This window comes from Oncorhynchus mykiss, chromosome 2, assembly GCF_057628025.1.
Source record: "Oncorhynchus mykiss isolate SJ-2025 chromosome 2, ASM5762802v1, whole genome shotgun sequence".
Classification (NCBI taxonomy): Eukaryota; Metazoa; Chordata; class Actinopteri; order Salmoniformes; family Salmonidae; genus Oncorhynchus; species Oncorhynchus mykiss.
In genome coordinates, this window is record NC_143023.1 from 31,667,754 (window position 1) to 31,684,760 (window position 17,007).

The window sequence follows — 17,007 nt, forward strand, 5'->3', positions numbered from 1 at the left end:
TACACTAACAACAGAGCCACAACATAATCAATTTAATTTAAAACTGATGTTTACCTCGGCCAGGACATATCACTTACTACCTTTGATATCACTAATCACTCAATGCATGTTGTGGTGGCAAGAAAATGTACGTTATCTAAGCTTCCCTCTGATTGGCTACTTTAGCTGTCAGGTTTGGCGGGTAAATGTGTGTGTCTGGCGCGAGTTTGGCCCAACATCCAACAGTTTCTTAGTAAATTCGGTCTGGCTAGCTTCTAGATTGTATTTTTGTTGTAATTTTTTTAACCAAAAAACTAATTGAGTGACTGCGCCATTTCTAGGTAGTAATAGCTAGCTATGTGAGTTATGCAATTTCATACTATTCACAATGGGTTGTAGAGTAAAATCAGTGTCATGATCAGTTGGTGTGTGTACTTCTAGTTACGTTAGCTAACACATTTAATGCAGATAGCTAGTTAGCTGACGTAGCTAGCCAGATTAGTATAACATATTTCTGTATCTATCTGTGTAAACTAGTACTTAGCTACCTAGTTACATATTTCAACATAGCTTTACCTTGATAGCTAGTTACCTGGCTTCTGATTAATCTTAATTTTGTAGATTTGACAACTTGTTATCAACTATTACTACCATGGCCTGTGAACAACGTTTGCGGGCTGCTCAGGTAAAACCTCTGGCAATCCATAGCCAGACCTTGGTCCTATTGAATTGCTGTTTTATAGCTAGCAAATGGCATGTTCTATGAATATCTACATGCGTCTATTTATTCAGACCTCTTCAAATTGCCTCGGTGTAAGCGTCTGTCTTTGTTATATTTTATAGGGCACCCAGTTGCTGCCAAATGTAGTTTCAACAGAGCAGCAGTCCTTGATTGTTGTGAAGAAACTGCTGGCCATTGCAGTCTCCAGCATCACTTATCTCAGGGGTCTTTTCCCAGAAAAAGCTTATGGGAGAAAATATGTTGAAGGTCAAAACACAATTTATGTTATTTTTAAATGAACTCAATTGTTATTTAAATGATGATACCCTAGCCGAGATCTTCAAGTAGCCTTACACTTCTCTTTCTATGCCACAGAGCAGAAAGTTATGATCCTCAGGGAGGAGCGCACCTGCCCTGGTGCCAGTCAGATTGTACAGTGGTTAGTATTCACCACCAAGCCTCAGTGGGAAATTACAGTACAGTACTCTGTGGCCAAGTCCTTTCCCTTTATCCAAGTTAGATGATTAATTCAGTGTTGATTAATTAAGACTCTTTTATACACCTCCCAGGATGCATGGATGCTTTGATGCCCTTCAGAGAAAATACGTAAGTGAGATGCTAGCATTTAGTTGTTTATTCATTATCTGCATGTTATTAATGTTAATTAATTACAAATAATGAATGTCTTGTATTCCAACAGTTGCGGACGGTCGTTATGTCTGTGAGTATATTGTAACAAATATTTTCTTCAGCATATAAAGCATTTACATTTTCCGTTGCTAAAGTTTGTAGTCTCCTTCCACTATCTATAGATATACACAGACCCAGAGAATCCAAAGGTAATCGACTACTTTTTAACCCCATAGGCATCGATCATAGTAATGCTTTGATTCTCTGCACTAGAACAAACTACAGTATGTGTAACCTCTTGAATCAAGCTGTTTCTCATTTGACACTGGTCTTTCTTTACAATTTCCAGAAGGTTACTGAATGCTACCAGTTCAAAGTCCAATACACTGAAAAGGGACCCAAAATTGACTTTGAAAGGTATAGCTTTGTGAATGTGTATTAGGGTTGAATGGTGGGAACCCGGTTACTGAGATTTACAGAGATTTACTGCCCAAAACCACTCCCTTTCCCAAGGATAAATAACTGAGAAACCGGTAAATTATTATAAATTATTTATATGAACAGCATGACTTGAAATGGAACTGTTCAATTATATGCGATGTCTAAATCTGGATTCAGTAAGGCCTTCCCTCTGGTCACTTCATAATGAGTCATCAACACTCAGGGTGGGAACCGATGGCCCATCTCAGTATGTAGACCCTCCCTTGGTAACTTTGTAACTTTTTTTTATTGTGATAGGTTGTCCTACATTTGCTGCAGCATAGCCTATGCTACAGTAATACAAAGACCGAATGCGCATCTAATTTGCACACCTCCATCTGGCTTTCGGGGATCACCTTATTTTTTTATTGTAAAGATTATATATTTCTTTAATTGTCGTGGTTAAAACACTCCTTTATCGTTTCTTTAAATCGGTGCATGAGTGAATGCTCTCTCGCAGTCTTTCTTTCTTTCCATCAATTCCATTCAAATTGCATCCAAAATAGATAATCGTGTTCAAGATTGATATACAGTTCAAGTCGGGAAGTTTACATACACTTAGGTTGGAGTCATTAAAACTCATTTTTCAACCACTCCACAAATTTCTTGTTAATTAACAAACTATAGTTTTGGAAAGTCGGTTAGGACATCTACTTTGTGCATGACACAAAGCATTTTTCCAACAATTGTTTACAGACAGATTATTTCACTTATAATGCACTGTTTCACAATTCCAGTGGGTCAGAAGTTTACATACACTAAGTTGACTGCCTAAACAGCTTGGAAAATTCCAGAAAATGATGTCATGGCTTTAGAAGCTTCTGATGGGCTTATGGACATCATTTGAGTCAATTGGAGGTGTACCTGTGGATGTATTTTAAGGCCTACTTTCAAACTCAGTGCCTCTTTGCTTGACATCATGAGAAAATCAAAAGAAATCAGCCAAGACCTCAGAAAAAAAATGTAGACCTCCACAAGTCTGGGTCATCCATTTCCAAATGCCTGAAGGTACCACGTTCATCTGTACAAACAATAGTACGCAAGTATTAACACCACAGGACCACGCAGCCGTTATACCTCTCAGGAAGGAGACACGTTCTGTCTCCTAGAGATTAATGTACTTTGGTGCAAAAACTGCAAATTAATCCCAGAACAACAGCAAAGGACTTTGTGAAGATGCTGGAGGAAACAGGTACAAAAGTATCTATATTCACAGTAAAACAAGTCTAATATTGACACAACCTGAAAGGCCGCTCAGCAAGGAATAAGCCATTGCTCCGAAACTGCCATAAAAAAGCCAGACTACGGTTTGCAACTGCACATGGGGACAAAGATCGTACTTTTTGGAGAAATGTCCTCTGGTCAAATGAAACAAAAATAGAACTGTTTGGTCATAATGACCATTGTTATCTTTAGAGGAAAAAAGGGGAGGATTGCGAGCCGAAGAACACCATCCCAACCGTGAAGCACGGGGGTGGCAGCATCATGTTGTGGGGGTGCTTTGCTGCAGGAGGGACTGGTGCACTTCACAAAATAGATGGCATCATGATGAGGAAAATTATGTGGATGTATTGAAGAAACATCTCAAGACATCAGTCAGGAAGTTAAAGCTTGGTCGCAAATGGGTTTTCCAAATGGACAATGACCACAAGCATGCTTCCGAAGTTGTGGCAAAATGGCTTAAGGACAACAAAGTCAAGGTATTGGAGAGGCCATGACAAATCCCTGACCTCAATCCCATAGAAAATCTGTGGGCAGAACTGAAAAAGCATGTGCGAGCAAGGAGGCCTACAAGCCTGATTCAGTTGCACCAACTTTGTCAGGAGGAATGGGCCAAAATTCACCCAATTTATTGTAGGAAAGCTTGTGGAAGGCTACCTGAAATGTTTGACTGAAGTTAAACAATTTAAAGGCAATGCTACCAAATACTAATTGAGTGTATGTAAACTTCTGACCCACTGGGAATGTGATGAAAGAAATAAAAGCTGAAAGAAATAATTATCTCTACTATTATTCTGACATTTCACATTCTTAAAATAAAGTGGTGATCCTAACTGACCTAAAACAGGGAATTTTTACTAGGATTAAATGTTAGGAATTTTGAAAAACTGAGTTTAAATGTATTTGGCTAAGGTGTATGTAAACTTCAGACTTCAACTGTGTATAGGCCTATATGTACAGTGCATTCGGAAAGTATTCAGAACCCTTGACTTTTTCCATATTTTGTTACGTTACAGCTTTATTCTAAAATTGATTCAATAGTTTTTTCCCCTCATCAATATACAAACAATACACCATAATGACAATGCAAAAACAGATTTGAATTGTTTTTTGCGAATGTATATACAGTGCCTTGCGAAAGTATTCGGCCCCCTTGAACTTTGCGACCTTTTGCCACATTTCAGGCTTCAAACATAAAGATATAAAACTGTATTTTTTTGTGAAGAATCAACAACAAGTGGGACACAATCATGAAGTGCAATGACATTTATTGGATATTTCAAACTTTTTTAACAAATCAAAAACTGAAAAATTGGGCGTGTAAAATTATTCAGCCCCTTTACTTTCAGTGCAGCAAACTCTCTCCAGAAGTTCAGTGAGGATCTCTGAATGATCCAATGTTGACCTAAATGACTAATGATGATAAATTCAATCCACCTGTGTGTAATCAAGTCTCCGTATAAATGCACCTGCACTGTGATAGTCTCAGAGGTCCGTTAAAAGCGCAGAGAGCATCATGAAGAACAAGGAACACACCAGGCAGGTCCGAGATACTGTTGTGAAGAAGTTTAAAGCCGGATTTGGATACAAAAAGATTTCCCAAGCTTTAAACATCCCAAGGAGCACTGTGCAAGCAATAATATTGAAATGGAAGGAGTATCAGACCACTGCAAATCTACCAAGACCTGGCCGTCCCTCTAAACTTTCAGCTCATACAAGGAGAAGACTGATCAGAGATGCAGCCAAGAGGCCCATGATCACTCTGGATGAACTGCAGAGATCTACAGCTGAGGTGGGAGACTCTGTCCATAGGACAACAATCAGTTGTATATTGCACAAATCTGGCCTTTATGGAAGAGTGTCAAGAAGAAAGCCATTTCTTAAAGATATCCATAAAAAGTGTCGTTTAAAGTTTGCCACAAGCCACCTGGGAGACACACCAAACATGTGGAAGAAGGTGCTCTGGTCAGATGAAACCAAAATTGAACTTTTTGGCAACAATGCAAAACGTTATGTTTGGCGTAAAAGCAACACAGCTGAACACACCATCCCCACTGTCAAACATGGTGGTGGCAGCATCATGGTTTGGGCCTGCTTTTCTTCAGCAGGGACAGGGAAGATGGTTAAAATTGATGGGAAGATGGATGGAGCCAAATACAGGACCATTCTGGAAGAAAACCTGATGGAGTCTGCAAAAGACCTGAGACTGGGACGGAGATTTGTCTTCCAACAAGACAATGATCCAAAATATAAAGCAAAATCTACAATGGAATGGTTCAAAAATAAACATATCCAGGTGTTAGAATGGCCAAGTCAAAGTCCAGATCTGAATCCAATCGAGAATCTGTGGAAAGAACTGAAAACTGCTGTTCACAAATGCTCTCCATCCAACCTCACTGAGCTCGAGCTGTTTTGCAAGAAGGAATGGGAAAAAATGTCAGTCTCTCGATGTGCAAAACTGATAGAGACATACCCCAAGTGACTTACAGCTGTAATCGCAGCAAAAGGTGGCGCTACAAAGTATTAACTTAAGGGGGCTGAATAATTTTGCACGGCCAATTTTTCAGTTTTTGATTTGTTAAAAAAGTTTGAAATATCCAATAAATGTCGTTCCACTTCATGATTGTGTCCCACTTGTTGTTGATTCTTCACAAAAAAATACAGTTTTATATCTTTATGTTTGAAGCCTGAAATGTGGCAAAAGGTCGCAAAGTTCAAGGGGGCCGAATACTTTCGCAAGGCACTGTATAAAATAAAAACGGAAATATCACATTTTCATAAGTATTCCGACCCTTTACTCAGTACTTTGTTAAAGCACCTTCGGCAGCTATTACAGTCTCGAGTCTTCTTGGGTATGACACTACAAGTGTTGCACACCTGTATTGGGGAGTTTCTCCCATTCTTCTATGCAGATCTTGTCAAGCTCTGTTAAGTTGGATGGGGAGCGTTGCTGCACAGCTATTTTCAGGTCTCTCCAGAGATGTTCAATCAGGTTCAAGTCCAGGCTTTGGCTGGGCCACTCAAGGACATTCAGAGACTTGTCCTGAAGCCAATGCTACGTTGTCTTGGCTATGTGCTTAGGTTCGTTGTCCTGTTGGAAGGTGAACATGTGCCTCAGTCTGAGGTCCTGAGTGCTCTGGAGCAGTTTTTCTTCAAGGATCTCTCTGTACTTTGTTCCGTTCATCTTTCCTTCGAGCCTGACTAGTCTCCCAGTCCCTGCCGCAGAAAAACATCCCCACAGCATGATGCTGCCACCACCATGCTTCACCGTAGGGATGGTGCCAGGTTTCCTGCATACATTACGTTTGGCATTCAGGCCAAAGAGTTCAATCTTGGTTTCATCAGACCAGAGAATCTTGTTTCTCATGGTCTGAGAGTCTTTAGGTGCCTTTTGGCAAACTTCAAGTGGGCTGTCATGAACCTTTTACTGAGGAGTGGCTTCCGTCTGGCCACTCTACCATAAAGGCCTAATTGGTGGAGAGCTGCAGAGATGGTTGTCTTTCTGGAAGTTTCTCCCATCTCCACAGAGGAAGTCTGGATCTCTGTTAGTCTGACCATCGGGTTCTTGGTCGCCTCCCTGACCAAGGCACTTCTCCCTCGATTGCTCAGTTTGGTTGAGCGGCCAGCTCTAGCAAGAGTATTGGTGGTTCCAAACTTCTTCCATTTAATAATTATGGAGGCCACTGTGTTCTTGGGGACCTTTAATGCAGTAGAAATGTTTTGAAATGTACCCTTCCCCAAATCTGTGCCTCAACACAATCCTGTATTTTTGTCCAAATTTGAGGTATTGTGTGTAGATTTATGGGGAACAGGTTTTATTTAATACATTTTAGAATAAGGCTGTAATGTAAAAAAAATGTTGAGAAAGTCAAGGGCTCTGAATAATTTCCAAATGCACTCTAGATGTGCTTGCCTCCCTCTTTAAGGTAATACATCCAATGCAGTATTAGCCTTATATTTAGGCAATACATGATGATGGGTAATGCATAATAAGCTTCTAACTTATAGCCTCTGTCTCTTGTGCAATACGCACACATAGCAGTTATTTATGCAGACCCATAACCATCCAATCCTCATGAAGAGAAGTGAAAGCCTGTTGCATCTCATTCTAGTCCTATATTATTCAAGCATGTCATTCGAATGATAAAGATAAGGACAACAAAACAAATTACATTTAACTGTTGAAAGCAAGGAAGGAATGAAGCAACACTAGAGAGAGAAAGAGGAGGTAGACTAATAATATTAGGGGAAATATTATGAAAAATGTCAATCAAATTCACTAGCCTATACTTATAACTTTGTAGACCGCATGTGCTGCACCAGAATCGCATGTTCTCTCCTTGCTTTGTCATGGTTTGAACGAGCTGCGTAATTCCAGTTCATATAATACAGTATAATAGAATGCAGTACAGTAATACAGTTCACACTCAAAAAGATTACTGGAGCATGTTTCATTTATTTACCCAAGAGAGCATATAGCTAGCAACATCTATGTGCTTTTATGTTTTTCTGTCTTATGTATTGTGAAGTAGCTGTATTGGATAACGGTTTCAATCATTTGGGCTTGGGCTCATTAAATGTCTTTAATGTAGGGTCATAAAATGTATTTAATCAGGTTTAGGTTGCATCAGGCATGACTTTACGATCAAAGCTCTAATAAAATCCAGACATAGGCCTATTTATATGCTTTGTAATGCTTTTGAAGGACACATCCGGTCTTGGCGGACATTTGTACAATTCGGGGAAAATATTCAACCCTAATGTGTATAACATAATGATAACATGGCAGAATTTAATTGAGAAGCATTGAAGAAAGACACTTTAAATTGTTTAAAAATGTTTACATTTATTTTTGTTTTAGCAAAAACAGCAAGAATCTGGGAAAACTGGCTTGCAGCAGCACAAAAAAATCCAGCATCCTTCTGGTGCGTAAACTCTACACACTGATGCAGAACCTGGGTCCTCTGCCAGACAATGTCTGTCTTAACATGAAACTCTCCTACTACGACGACGGTAAAGACCACACAATGATGTAGAGTAAGCTAAAAGACATGGGATGATGTGATGCAATAAGCTGTTCCGGGGTCATGTCCCGGGTCTTTTGAATGATCAAATGAATTTAATTACACTGAGTATACCAAACATTAGGAGCGCTCAGAACAGCCTCAAATCATTGGGGCATGGACTCAACAAGGTGTCAAAAGCATTCCACTGGGATGCTGGCCCATGTTGACTCCAATGCTTCCCACAGTCGTGTCAAGTTGGCTGGATGTCATTTGGGTGGTGGACCATTCTTGATACACACGGGAAACGGTTAAGCGTGAAAAATCCAGCTGCATTTCAGTTTTTGACACACTCAAACCGGTGAGCCTGGCAACTACTACCATACCCAGTTCAAAGGCACTTCAATCTTGTGTCTTGTCCATTCACCTTCTGAATGGGACACATACACAATCCATGTCTCAATTGTCTCAAGGCTTCAAAATCCTTATTTAACCTGTCACTTTCCCTTCTACACTGATTGAAGTGGATTTAACAAGTGACATCAATAAGGGATCATATCTTTCACCTGGTCAGTCTATGTCATGGAAAGAGCAGGTTTTTTGTATACTCAGCGTATATTTAAGCAATACAGTGCCTTGCGAAAGTATTCGGCCCCCTTGAACTTTGCGACCTTTTGCCACATTTCAGGCTTCAAACATAAAGATATAAACCTGTATTTTTTTCTGAAGAATCAACAACATGTGGGACACAATCATGAAGTGGAATGACATTTATTGGATATTTCAAACTTTTTTAACAAATCAAAAACTGAAAAATTGGGCGTGCAAAATTATTCAGCCCCTTTACTTTCAGTGCAGCAAACTCTCTCCAGAAGTTCAGTGAGGATCTCTGAATGATCCAATGTTGACCTAAATGACTAATGATGATAAATTCAATCCACCTGTGTGTAATCAAGTCTCCGTATAAATGCACCTGCACTGTGATAGTCTCAGAGGTCCGTTAAAAGCGCAGAGAGCATCATGAAGAAAAAGGAACACACCAGGCAGGTCTGAGATACTGTTGTGAAGAAGTTTAAAGCCGGATTTGGATACAAAAATATTTCCCAAGCTTTAAACATCCCAAGGAGCACTGTGCAAGCAATAATATTGAAATGGAAGGAGTATCAGACCACTGCAAATCTACCAAGACCTGGCCGTCCCTCTAAACTTTCAGCTCATACAAGGAGAAGACTGATCAGAGATGCAGCCAAGAGGCCCATGATCACTCTGGATGAACTGCAGAGATCTACAGCTGAGGTGGGAGACTCTGTCCATAGGACAACAATCAGTTGTATATTGCACAAATCTTGCCTTTATGGAAGAGTGGCAAGAAGAAAGCCATTTCTTAAAGATATCCATAAAAAGTGTTGTTTAAAGTTTGCCACAAGCCACCTGGGAGACACACCAAACATGTGGAAGAAGGTGCTCTGGTCAGATGAAACCAAAATTGAACTTTTTGGCAACAATGCAAAACGTTATGTTTGGCGTAAAAGCAACACAGCTCATCAGCCTGAACACACCATCCCCACTGTCAAACATGGTGGTGGCAGCATCATGGTTTGGGCCTGCTTTTCTTCAGCAGGGACAGGGAAGATGAAATTGATGGGAAGATGGATGGAGCCAAATACAGGACCATTCTGGAAGAAAACCTGATGGAGTCTGCAAAAGACCTGAGACTGGGACGGAGATTTGTCTTCCAACAAGACAATGATCCAAAACTTAAAGCAAAATCTACAATGGAATGGTTCAAAAATAAACATATCCAGGTGTTAGAATGGCCAAGTCAAAGTCCAGACCTGAATCCAATCGAGAATCTGTGGAAAGAACTAAAAACTGCTGTTCACAAATGCTCTCCATCCAACCTCACTGAGCTCGAGCTGTTTTGCAAGGAGGAATGGGAAAAAATGTCAGTCTCTCGATGTGCAAAACTGATAGAGACATACCCCAAGCGACTTACAGCTGTAATCGCAGCAAAAGGTGGCGCTACAAAGTATTAACTTAAGGGGGCTGAATAATTTTGCATGCCCAATTTTTCAGTTTTTGATTTGTTAAAAAAGTTTGAAATATCCAATAAATGTCGTTCCACTTCATGATTGTGTCCCACTTGTTGTTGATTCTTCACAAAAAAATACAGTTTTATATCTTTATGTTTGAAGCCTGAAATGTGGCAAAAGGTCGCAAAGTTCAAGGGGGCCGAATACTTTCGCAAGGCACTGTAAGACCCGAGGTGGTGTGGTATATGGCCAATATAACACAGCTAAGGGCTGTGTCCTAGCACAACCCAGAAGTGCCTTAATGCTATTATAAACTGGTTACCAACTTAATTAGAGCAGTAAAAGTCAATGTTTTGTCATACCCATGGTATATGGTCTGCTATACCATGGCTTTCAGCCAATCAGCATTCAGGGCTCGAACCACCCAGTTTATAATTGTGCATTGATTTTCTCATACCCAATGCCTTTTATCAAAATATTTGACGCTCAATAAGTAAGACATTACAAAAGTTAGAAAAGTCTCATTTGAACTACTACTGCAGCGTTGTTAGCATGCTGGAGCATGCCTGCTTGAGCTGAGGACTTACAGGAAGGTAACAACCTGTTAGTTGCAGGCTGTTTGATGTGTTTTATATTAGATTAGGCTGGGAGTGTTTTTCACTGAACGTTGCCACTGCCTTTTGATTTGTAGTTCAAATGAAACTTTTCAGCTTTGTGCTTATTGAGCGTCAAATACGTTAAACTGGCATATATACGATAAATATATCTTAAATGACCCCGTTTTTATGAATTTGATATCAACATTTGAAGCCCATTCTTAGCCTACAAAACCCGGACGGAGTACGGAAGTAAAATTGAACTTTCATAGGATATAACAAGTATTTGTTTTTTTATTTACCACCTAAAGAGTGTGTGTGTGTGTGTGTGTGTATATCTCAGTCACTCCCCAGGACTACCAGCCCCCAGGCTTCATGGAGGGGGACGGCGATAGCATGCAGTTTGAGAAGGAGCCCGTCAACTTGACCATGGGCGAGGTGGTCACTCCCTTCCACACCCTGAAGGTGGACGTGACCACAGAGAGAGAAAGGCTGGAGCAGGTATGAAGGAAACGGGGGAGATAATTAAAGAGTCAACCAGACTAGTGGGTGACACGTTGATTAACAGCTGTCCCCTTTTCTCTGTAGGTTGATGACGAGCAGCCCATCTGCGTGAGGGACAAGTGGGAGCTGAAGATGGAGGAGGGGGGGACAGTGACCAAGATCAGCAGTCAGCAGGTGAGACCTGAGGCTGACATAAATCTTGGCTAATTTGACTGGGTGCCTATGGCAAGGCGCTATTGTTTTAACCCAGTAGGGGGCGTTGCTGTCTCTATCCCATGGGATATATCTACAGTATATAACATTTTTAATGGGGTTTCTACTTTCAGACCCGCATGATAAAAGTAATGGAAAATCCGGACAATGACATTCACTTGGACAATTCTGGTAGGACCTCCTCTCTCAAAACTTAGTATAACGAATTTTCGCTGAACATTTTTTCTCTTTTAAGAAGTCAAATGCGGTCTGAAATCCATGTTGTGTTTTCATCATGTTTGATGCTCAAAGAGGTCCAGGTGAACTGCCAGGAGAAGATGGAGGTGTGTGAGGAGAGCACAGAGAACTCTCAGGTAAAATAACAGCAAAATGTACATTCTGCATAGTCATGACAAAGATAGGCCTTGTATCAACCAAATGTAAATACAGAACAATACAAATATATAGGTGGGATAGTACTGTATGAATATAAAGTAATGTAGGGGCTGCTCCAGTTGTGAAGGTAACGGTCTGTGGTTTGATTGACCTGTCTGTCTCAGATGGACACTTTGGGAAAGAGGACATCTGACCTGGAAGTGGTCATTAAGAGGACCCGGAGCGGACGCGTCACCAGGTCCACCCTGGTCAGTGCCCCCCAAAAACGCACAACCATATCTAACTCCTACTGGTTCTGTTCAAATGGAAGACATCTTTGTATAACGTCATGTAAAAATGATCATGGAGGATGTATATCTGTGGGACTAGTGTATCTGACTAGCTTCTCAAACACTTCCCTGCAGTCTGTGATTTACTGTCTTTGTTCTGTGTGTGTGTGCGCAGGAGAGAAAGGCTGAGACTGAGGTGCACAGTGTCAAGAAGAAGAAGCCCTCTCCCATCGAAGACAAAATGGTGGGAGACACGCCCCCTCGAGCATCATAGATTTCAGCCCCCAGTCTTACTCAAGGAAGGAGAGATAATAATTTGCAAATTGTCTTTTAAAGATAAAACCTACATGTTTTTTTAACAAGTCAATATGACTCATTCAGTCCATCCCATCTAGGTGTATACAGAATATTGTTTGGCAATCATTCATTTTAGAGTCTTGCATTAGTTTGTAAACTGTCTGTCACTCTCTGATTAGCAGATATCGCAGTTCGAGTTCCCCTGCAGTCAGGATGTCCAGGCCTCTGTGCCGAAGAAACGTAAGTTCAGCGAACCCAAGGAACGCTACTGACCTCCCCACCTTATCTATAAGATACCTGTCAAGACAAGAACCGATGTTCTAATTTGAATGGCCTCTAGGCCTTTTTAGTTATTTTAAAGGAAAAGCTGTAGTGCCCACCGCCAACACCACAATAGTACCTCTGCATTCTGTTGTTACAATGGGAAGGATACAGGAAATGGTTCTTTCTAGTCCACCGTGTTTATGTTTATACTTTTGTTTCCATTGTTGAGTTACATGCTAGTGTGTGATATGGAGACTGGGAAAAATTTATTTTCTACAATTGTATATTAGGGTCTGTGAAGTGCAAAACTCACAGTTTTATTTATTTCAAAGGATGACATTTTCATTGTGAGAATTACTTATTTTTGTCTTTTGATTACCATGAACGTTATACTGTGCAAAATTGTGTTTATATTTTATATTGTTATATAAAGTATCAATATACAGTACCCTCCAGTTGTAAGTTATTTGATTAAATGTATGTTTCTAATAAATTAAAGTGCCTTTTCTCAGTTTTGAAAAAGGGTTCTTATTTCGGTCTGTATGGTTAAGAGCAGATAGTTCTACACGCTAGTGCTGAACCTCAGATACAACTGCTTCCATCAGCAGCAAACCTGGGTGCACCTGTTTTAGTGTCATGGTTGGAAAAAGGAAACGCAAGTTTTTGCTACAATTCAAGATCAAAGAGCTTCAGCTTCCTGTCTGCAAGACCTGATGCTATTAGCATGAGTGCAGAAAAATCTATACAATACTGTATCATCTTCTTGTTAAATAATAGCCAACCTTTAACAAAGGGACTGCCAAATGGCGGCATTAGCATGAGGTGTGACTTAAATTAAGCTGTTAAGTGAAAGTGGATTATATCTGTACACTGACCTTTGGGCTGAGATAACCGGCCATCAGCAGCCTCCTGCCTGGCTGCTGTGTGCTTTTAATCAGCTGTTGTTTTTCCCAGAGAGAGGGACATTTGCTGATAGACTACCTTAACCCACTGCAGATCAATACTGCAGGAAGCCTTTGTGATGCATATCCAAACAGGCCCTCTCTCTTCTCTCCACCACACCGGCTGGCGGGAGAGGGAGAGTCCATCAAATCAGTTCCTACATCCAAGCGGGGCTTGTCTTCGGCACTGGAGAATAACCTCATTTCATTGTCTCTTGTTTTTTTATAGGCACTGGAGATAACATTCAAGTGGAAAGTGGAATGGACTGAAAAATCTAGTGCAATGCCCTCTGCGCCTTTGACAATACCCACTCAGCAGCGAATTGACAATCTTTATGAGCTGTGAAAAGCATTTTTCAGCCATTTTTATTATATCGACAGCCCACGGTCATAAAAAGACAGTAAGAAAGTCTCTCTCTAGTCATGTTATACTATATTGTAGTTACAGTACCTGTGTATCCAGGTTGATTATTCTAACCAATACTTAATCTAATAGTACACATTGAACAGGTGGCTTTTATAATTTAAGATTAATCTAACTCCTATAGCTTTGTAACAGTGGAGGCTGGTGAAGGGAGGATGGCTCATAGTAATGGCTGGAATGGAGTGAACACATGGAAACGTGTTTCATTCCAGCCACTCCATTCCAGCCATTACTATCCCCTCACCAGCCTCCACTGCTTAGTAATTATTTGGCAACTGGCTACTTGACGACATCGATGGGATTTAAAATGCAGCTACAGTTTTAACATGTGGAGTTTCTAGTAAGGTGTATTTGTTCTTGTACACATTAGTGTCTAAAAGCTGAATTGCAGTGTATATCAGGTGTGTAATACATCAGAGAAAATACAGTATGACTGAAGCTCTTCTAGCCTACTCCAATGAGGTAAAGTGCACAAATGAATCAAAAACGACATGCCAACATCAGCAGACAACATCTGAAATGCAATGCTACTTACCTCCACCCCCTATCCTTCAAACATTATGCCTGTACTACACACGTCTCAAGAAATGAATTCTGAAATTAAATTCAGGGACACACGTCGAATGGCAAGTGTTAACAAATCAATCAGCTGGTCAAACATGAGGCTGGTTTCAGAGGCCGTATCTCCCCCTATGTGGAGCCAAGGCCCGGGTCTCTGAGTCAATATGAGCCGGCCGAGGCGGTTCGTGTGATGAGGAGGGAATCCCTGTCAGACAAACAGACAGAGGGACTGATAGACGGATGGACTGGCCCATCCCTGAGCCTTAGATTAGAAAGACTCTCAGGCTGCATGTAGGGGGTGCTGTGATTATGCCTGCAGGGCCTGTGGGCTCCAGAGGCGGTTAGGGTTTAGAGGCAAGCGGGGGAGAGGACTGGACATTCAGCCAGGGACTGTGACCCCTTTGACCTTGCCAGAAGGGCAGCAAATGTTTCCTAGCTGATTAGCGGTTCTTCAGCAGAGCATCGTGGCTGATGTTAACCCTTTGCTGTAAGGTAAAAGGAACTGGGGGAGTCTCCTCGGAATATAGACGACATGGTATCTGAGCATGACTATGAACAATAACAACAATTTGAGGGAAAGCCTGATATATATTGATTAAAGTCTGCAAAAATAAACAATAGGGGAGCTGTGAACTAAATTAGAGGAAAACACACTGAATACCTCTGAACTAGTATAAATTATATGTATTACACTAGTATATAAAAAACATACTATACCGTAATTTGCAATTTGGTAGTTTTGAAAACGACCACAAGGGGGCGATAGGTTGCTGCAGAATGTGATGAGACTCAGGCCTAGATGATAAAGGATGCAGTATCTGTAGACCTATGTGACTATTGACAAATACTTCCATGTACTTGCACCAATAAACATGTTTCTTTCTTTCTCTACTGTATTCACTTCCAACTGCACTACATTTCAATCACAAATAGAACTCTAAAATGATTTGCTTTGTGGTACCATAGAAAGCACTGTATGCAGAGTGATAGTCTACTCCTATTTGATTTGCATAAAATAAGTTAAATAAGATTCCATGTGAGCAGGTGTTTTCAGGGAGAACAGATTCTGAGATTGAGTATGTGTATATAGTCAGTGTTGAGCAGTAGTGTTACCTACTTGAAACAGATGCTCAAAGCAATGGGATGTGCTTCCATTGTGATCCGAGTAGACAGCTGAATTGTTTACCAAAGGCCCTTTCTTCAGTTCAGGACACTTACAATGGCTGAGTTCTGACACTGAGGATTTCTGAGGGAGTGGGAGGGAGGAGGAGGGCAGATTGAAGGGAGAGCTTCTGCCTTGTACCCCTTTTCTCTGTGCTCAGATGGACCTCACCCTCCCCCAAAGCCACCGGAGGGCAGGGGTTTAAATGTCACGCTTGGTCATCAGAGCGCCCGGCCAGGCTCGTGTCTCTGGGGGGAACACGCCAGGAGAGAAAGGGGAGGGAGGGAGAGACACTTGCCCTCACCATTGTCCATTACGATAGGCATGAGCTGCTAACTAACTCAAAATCAAGTGTATCCTCTCGCCACGTGAACTGCCTGTCCAACTTGGTCAAACACAATGCTTTAAGCCTTATGAAAAAGCAGTCTTGGTCATGGTACGTTTGGCTGAAAAGCTTTAAGGAAATCGGATGTATATTTGGTCAGCAGGTGCATGAAAAATGCTCTATGTGTCACCTGGAGCCTTTGAGATCTCTCTGCACATTGCACTCTAGCATGTCCTTAAACGGGACAAAAATCTATGCAAACTTTTCCGTTGAATTACATTCAACCCGACTTGGAAATGTAAAAGACTAACTTATGAGACCAACTTCAACTTGAAATACAAGCAATGGACAAAATATATGAGTGGCTGGTGACTTCACCCTGGCCAAGGTCTGAGGCCACTCTTTACCCACTCACAAGATTGAGTGTTTCATGTATCTATTTGTTCTAAATAGTGGCACACTTGACCTTGGGCGAGATGTGTGTGCTTCTAACATAGCCGAGAATCATCCCTCTGTCAGGATCAAGGGAATGACCTTGAACTGCAAGCACAGGCGTAGCTGAGTGCACAAACTCATTTAACTCCTGGGTTTGCTATCGACATGCTGTAATCGTTAACATTGCGGATGATGAATAACTACTGACTGCCGTACCTACAGTACCCAAGGCTAGGCAGGGGAACGCATGCTGATGGTCAGATGACTTGGGCGACATCCCTTATACCAGTTTTATAGAGCCACGACAACAGGGCCAGCACAGATCTAACACACAGTAAGGCCCTTGAAGGTGTAGGCTATGTCTTCTTTTTTGCATAACAGTAGAAAACTGGACCTACAGTGCATCCCACATGAAAATAAACTATAGTGTATGCTACAGTAGGAATGTTTTTGCTGACCTTTTTAGTATTTATTGTAGTATACTGTAGTATTTACAGTTTACTATAGTATAAACACTATAGTGAAAAATAATAATAGTATATACTATATTATAAACTGGGTGGTTCTAGCCCTG

The 17,007-nt window shown here is 41.0% G+C and overlaps 1 protein-coding gene across 2 annotated transcripts; it reads left to right on the top strand.

The window, feature by feature from the left end:
- The first annotated feature begins 170 nt into the window (after positions 1–170).
- On the top strand, positions 171–13,107 carry hormad1 (HORMA domain containing 1). Of its 2 annotated transcripts, none has more exons than XM_021559125.3 (16): positions 171–338; positions 601–664; positions 823–967; positions 1,076–1,139; positions 1,270–1,306; positions 1,401–1,421; positions 1,513–1,539; positions 1,680–1,747; positions 7,893–8,044; positions 11,007–11,164; positions 11,252–11,341; positions 11,494–11,551; positions 11,672–11,733; positions 11,920–12,003; positions 12,200–12,268; positions 12,501–13,107. In XM_021559125.3, the coding sequence occupies exons 2-16, from the start codon at positions 632–634 to the stop codon at positions 12,591–12,593; spliced, it is 1,161 nt and encodes a 386-aa protein (XP_021414800.1). In that variant the 5' UTR covers positions 171–338; positions 601–631; the 3' UTR covers positions 12,594–13,107. The 2 variants fall into 2 exon arrangements, with proteins under 2 accessions (XP_021414800.1, XP_021414808.1); XM_021559133.3 differs by having other exon boundaries at positions 12,504–13,107.
- Positions 13,108–17,007: the final 3,900 nt, after the last annotated feature.

Bases quoted from the DNA above. Each gene is read 5' to 3' on its own strand.
- hormad1 (XM_021559125.3), top strand. From the start codon at position 632: ATGGCCTGTGAACAACGTTTGCGGGCTGCTCAG. The intron at 1,307-1,400 runs GTAAGTGAGATG...GTATTCCAACAG, and splicing joins ATGCCCTTCAGAGAAAATAC to TTGCGGACGGTCGTTATGTC. The intron at 11,165-11,251 runs GTATGAAGGAAA...TTTTCTCTGTAG, and splicing joins AGAGAGAAAGGCTGGAGCAG to GTTGATGACGAGCAGCCCAT.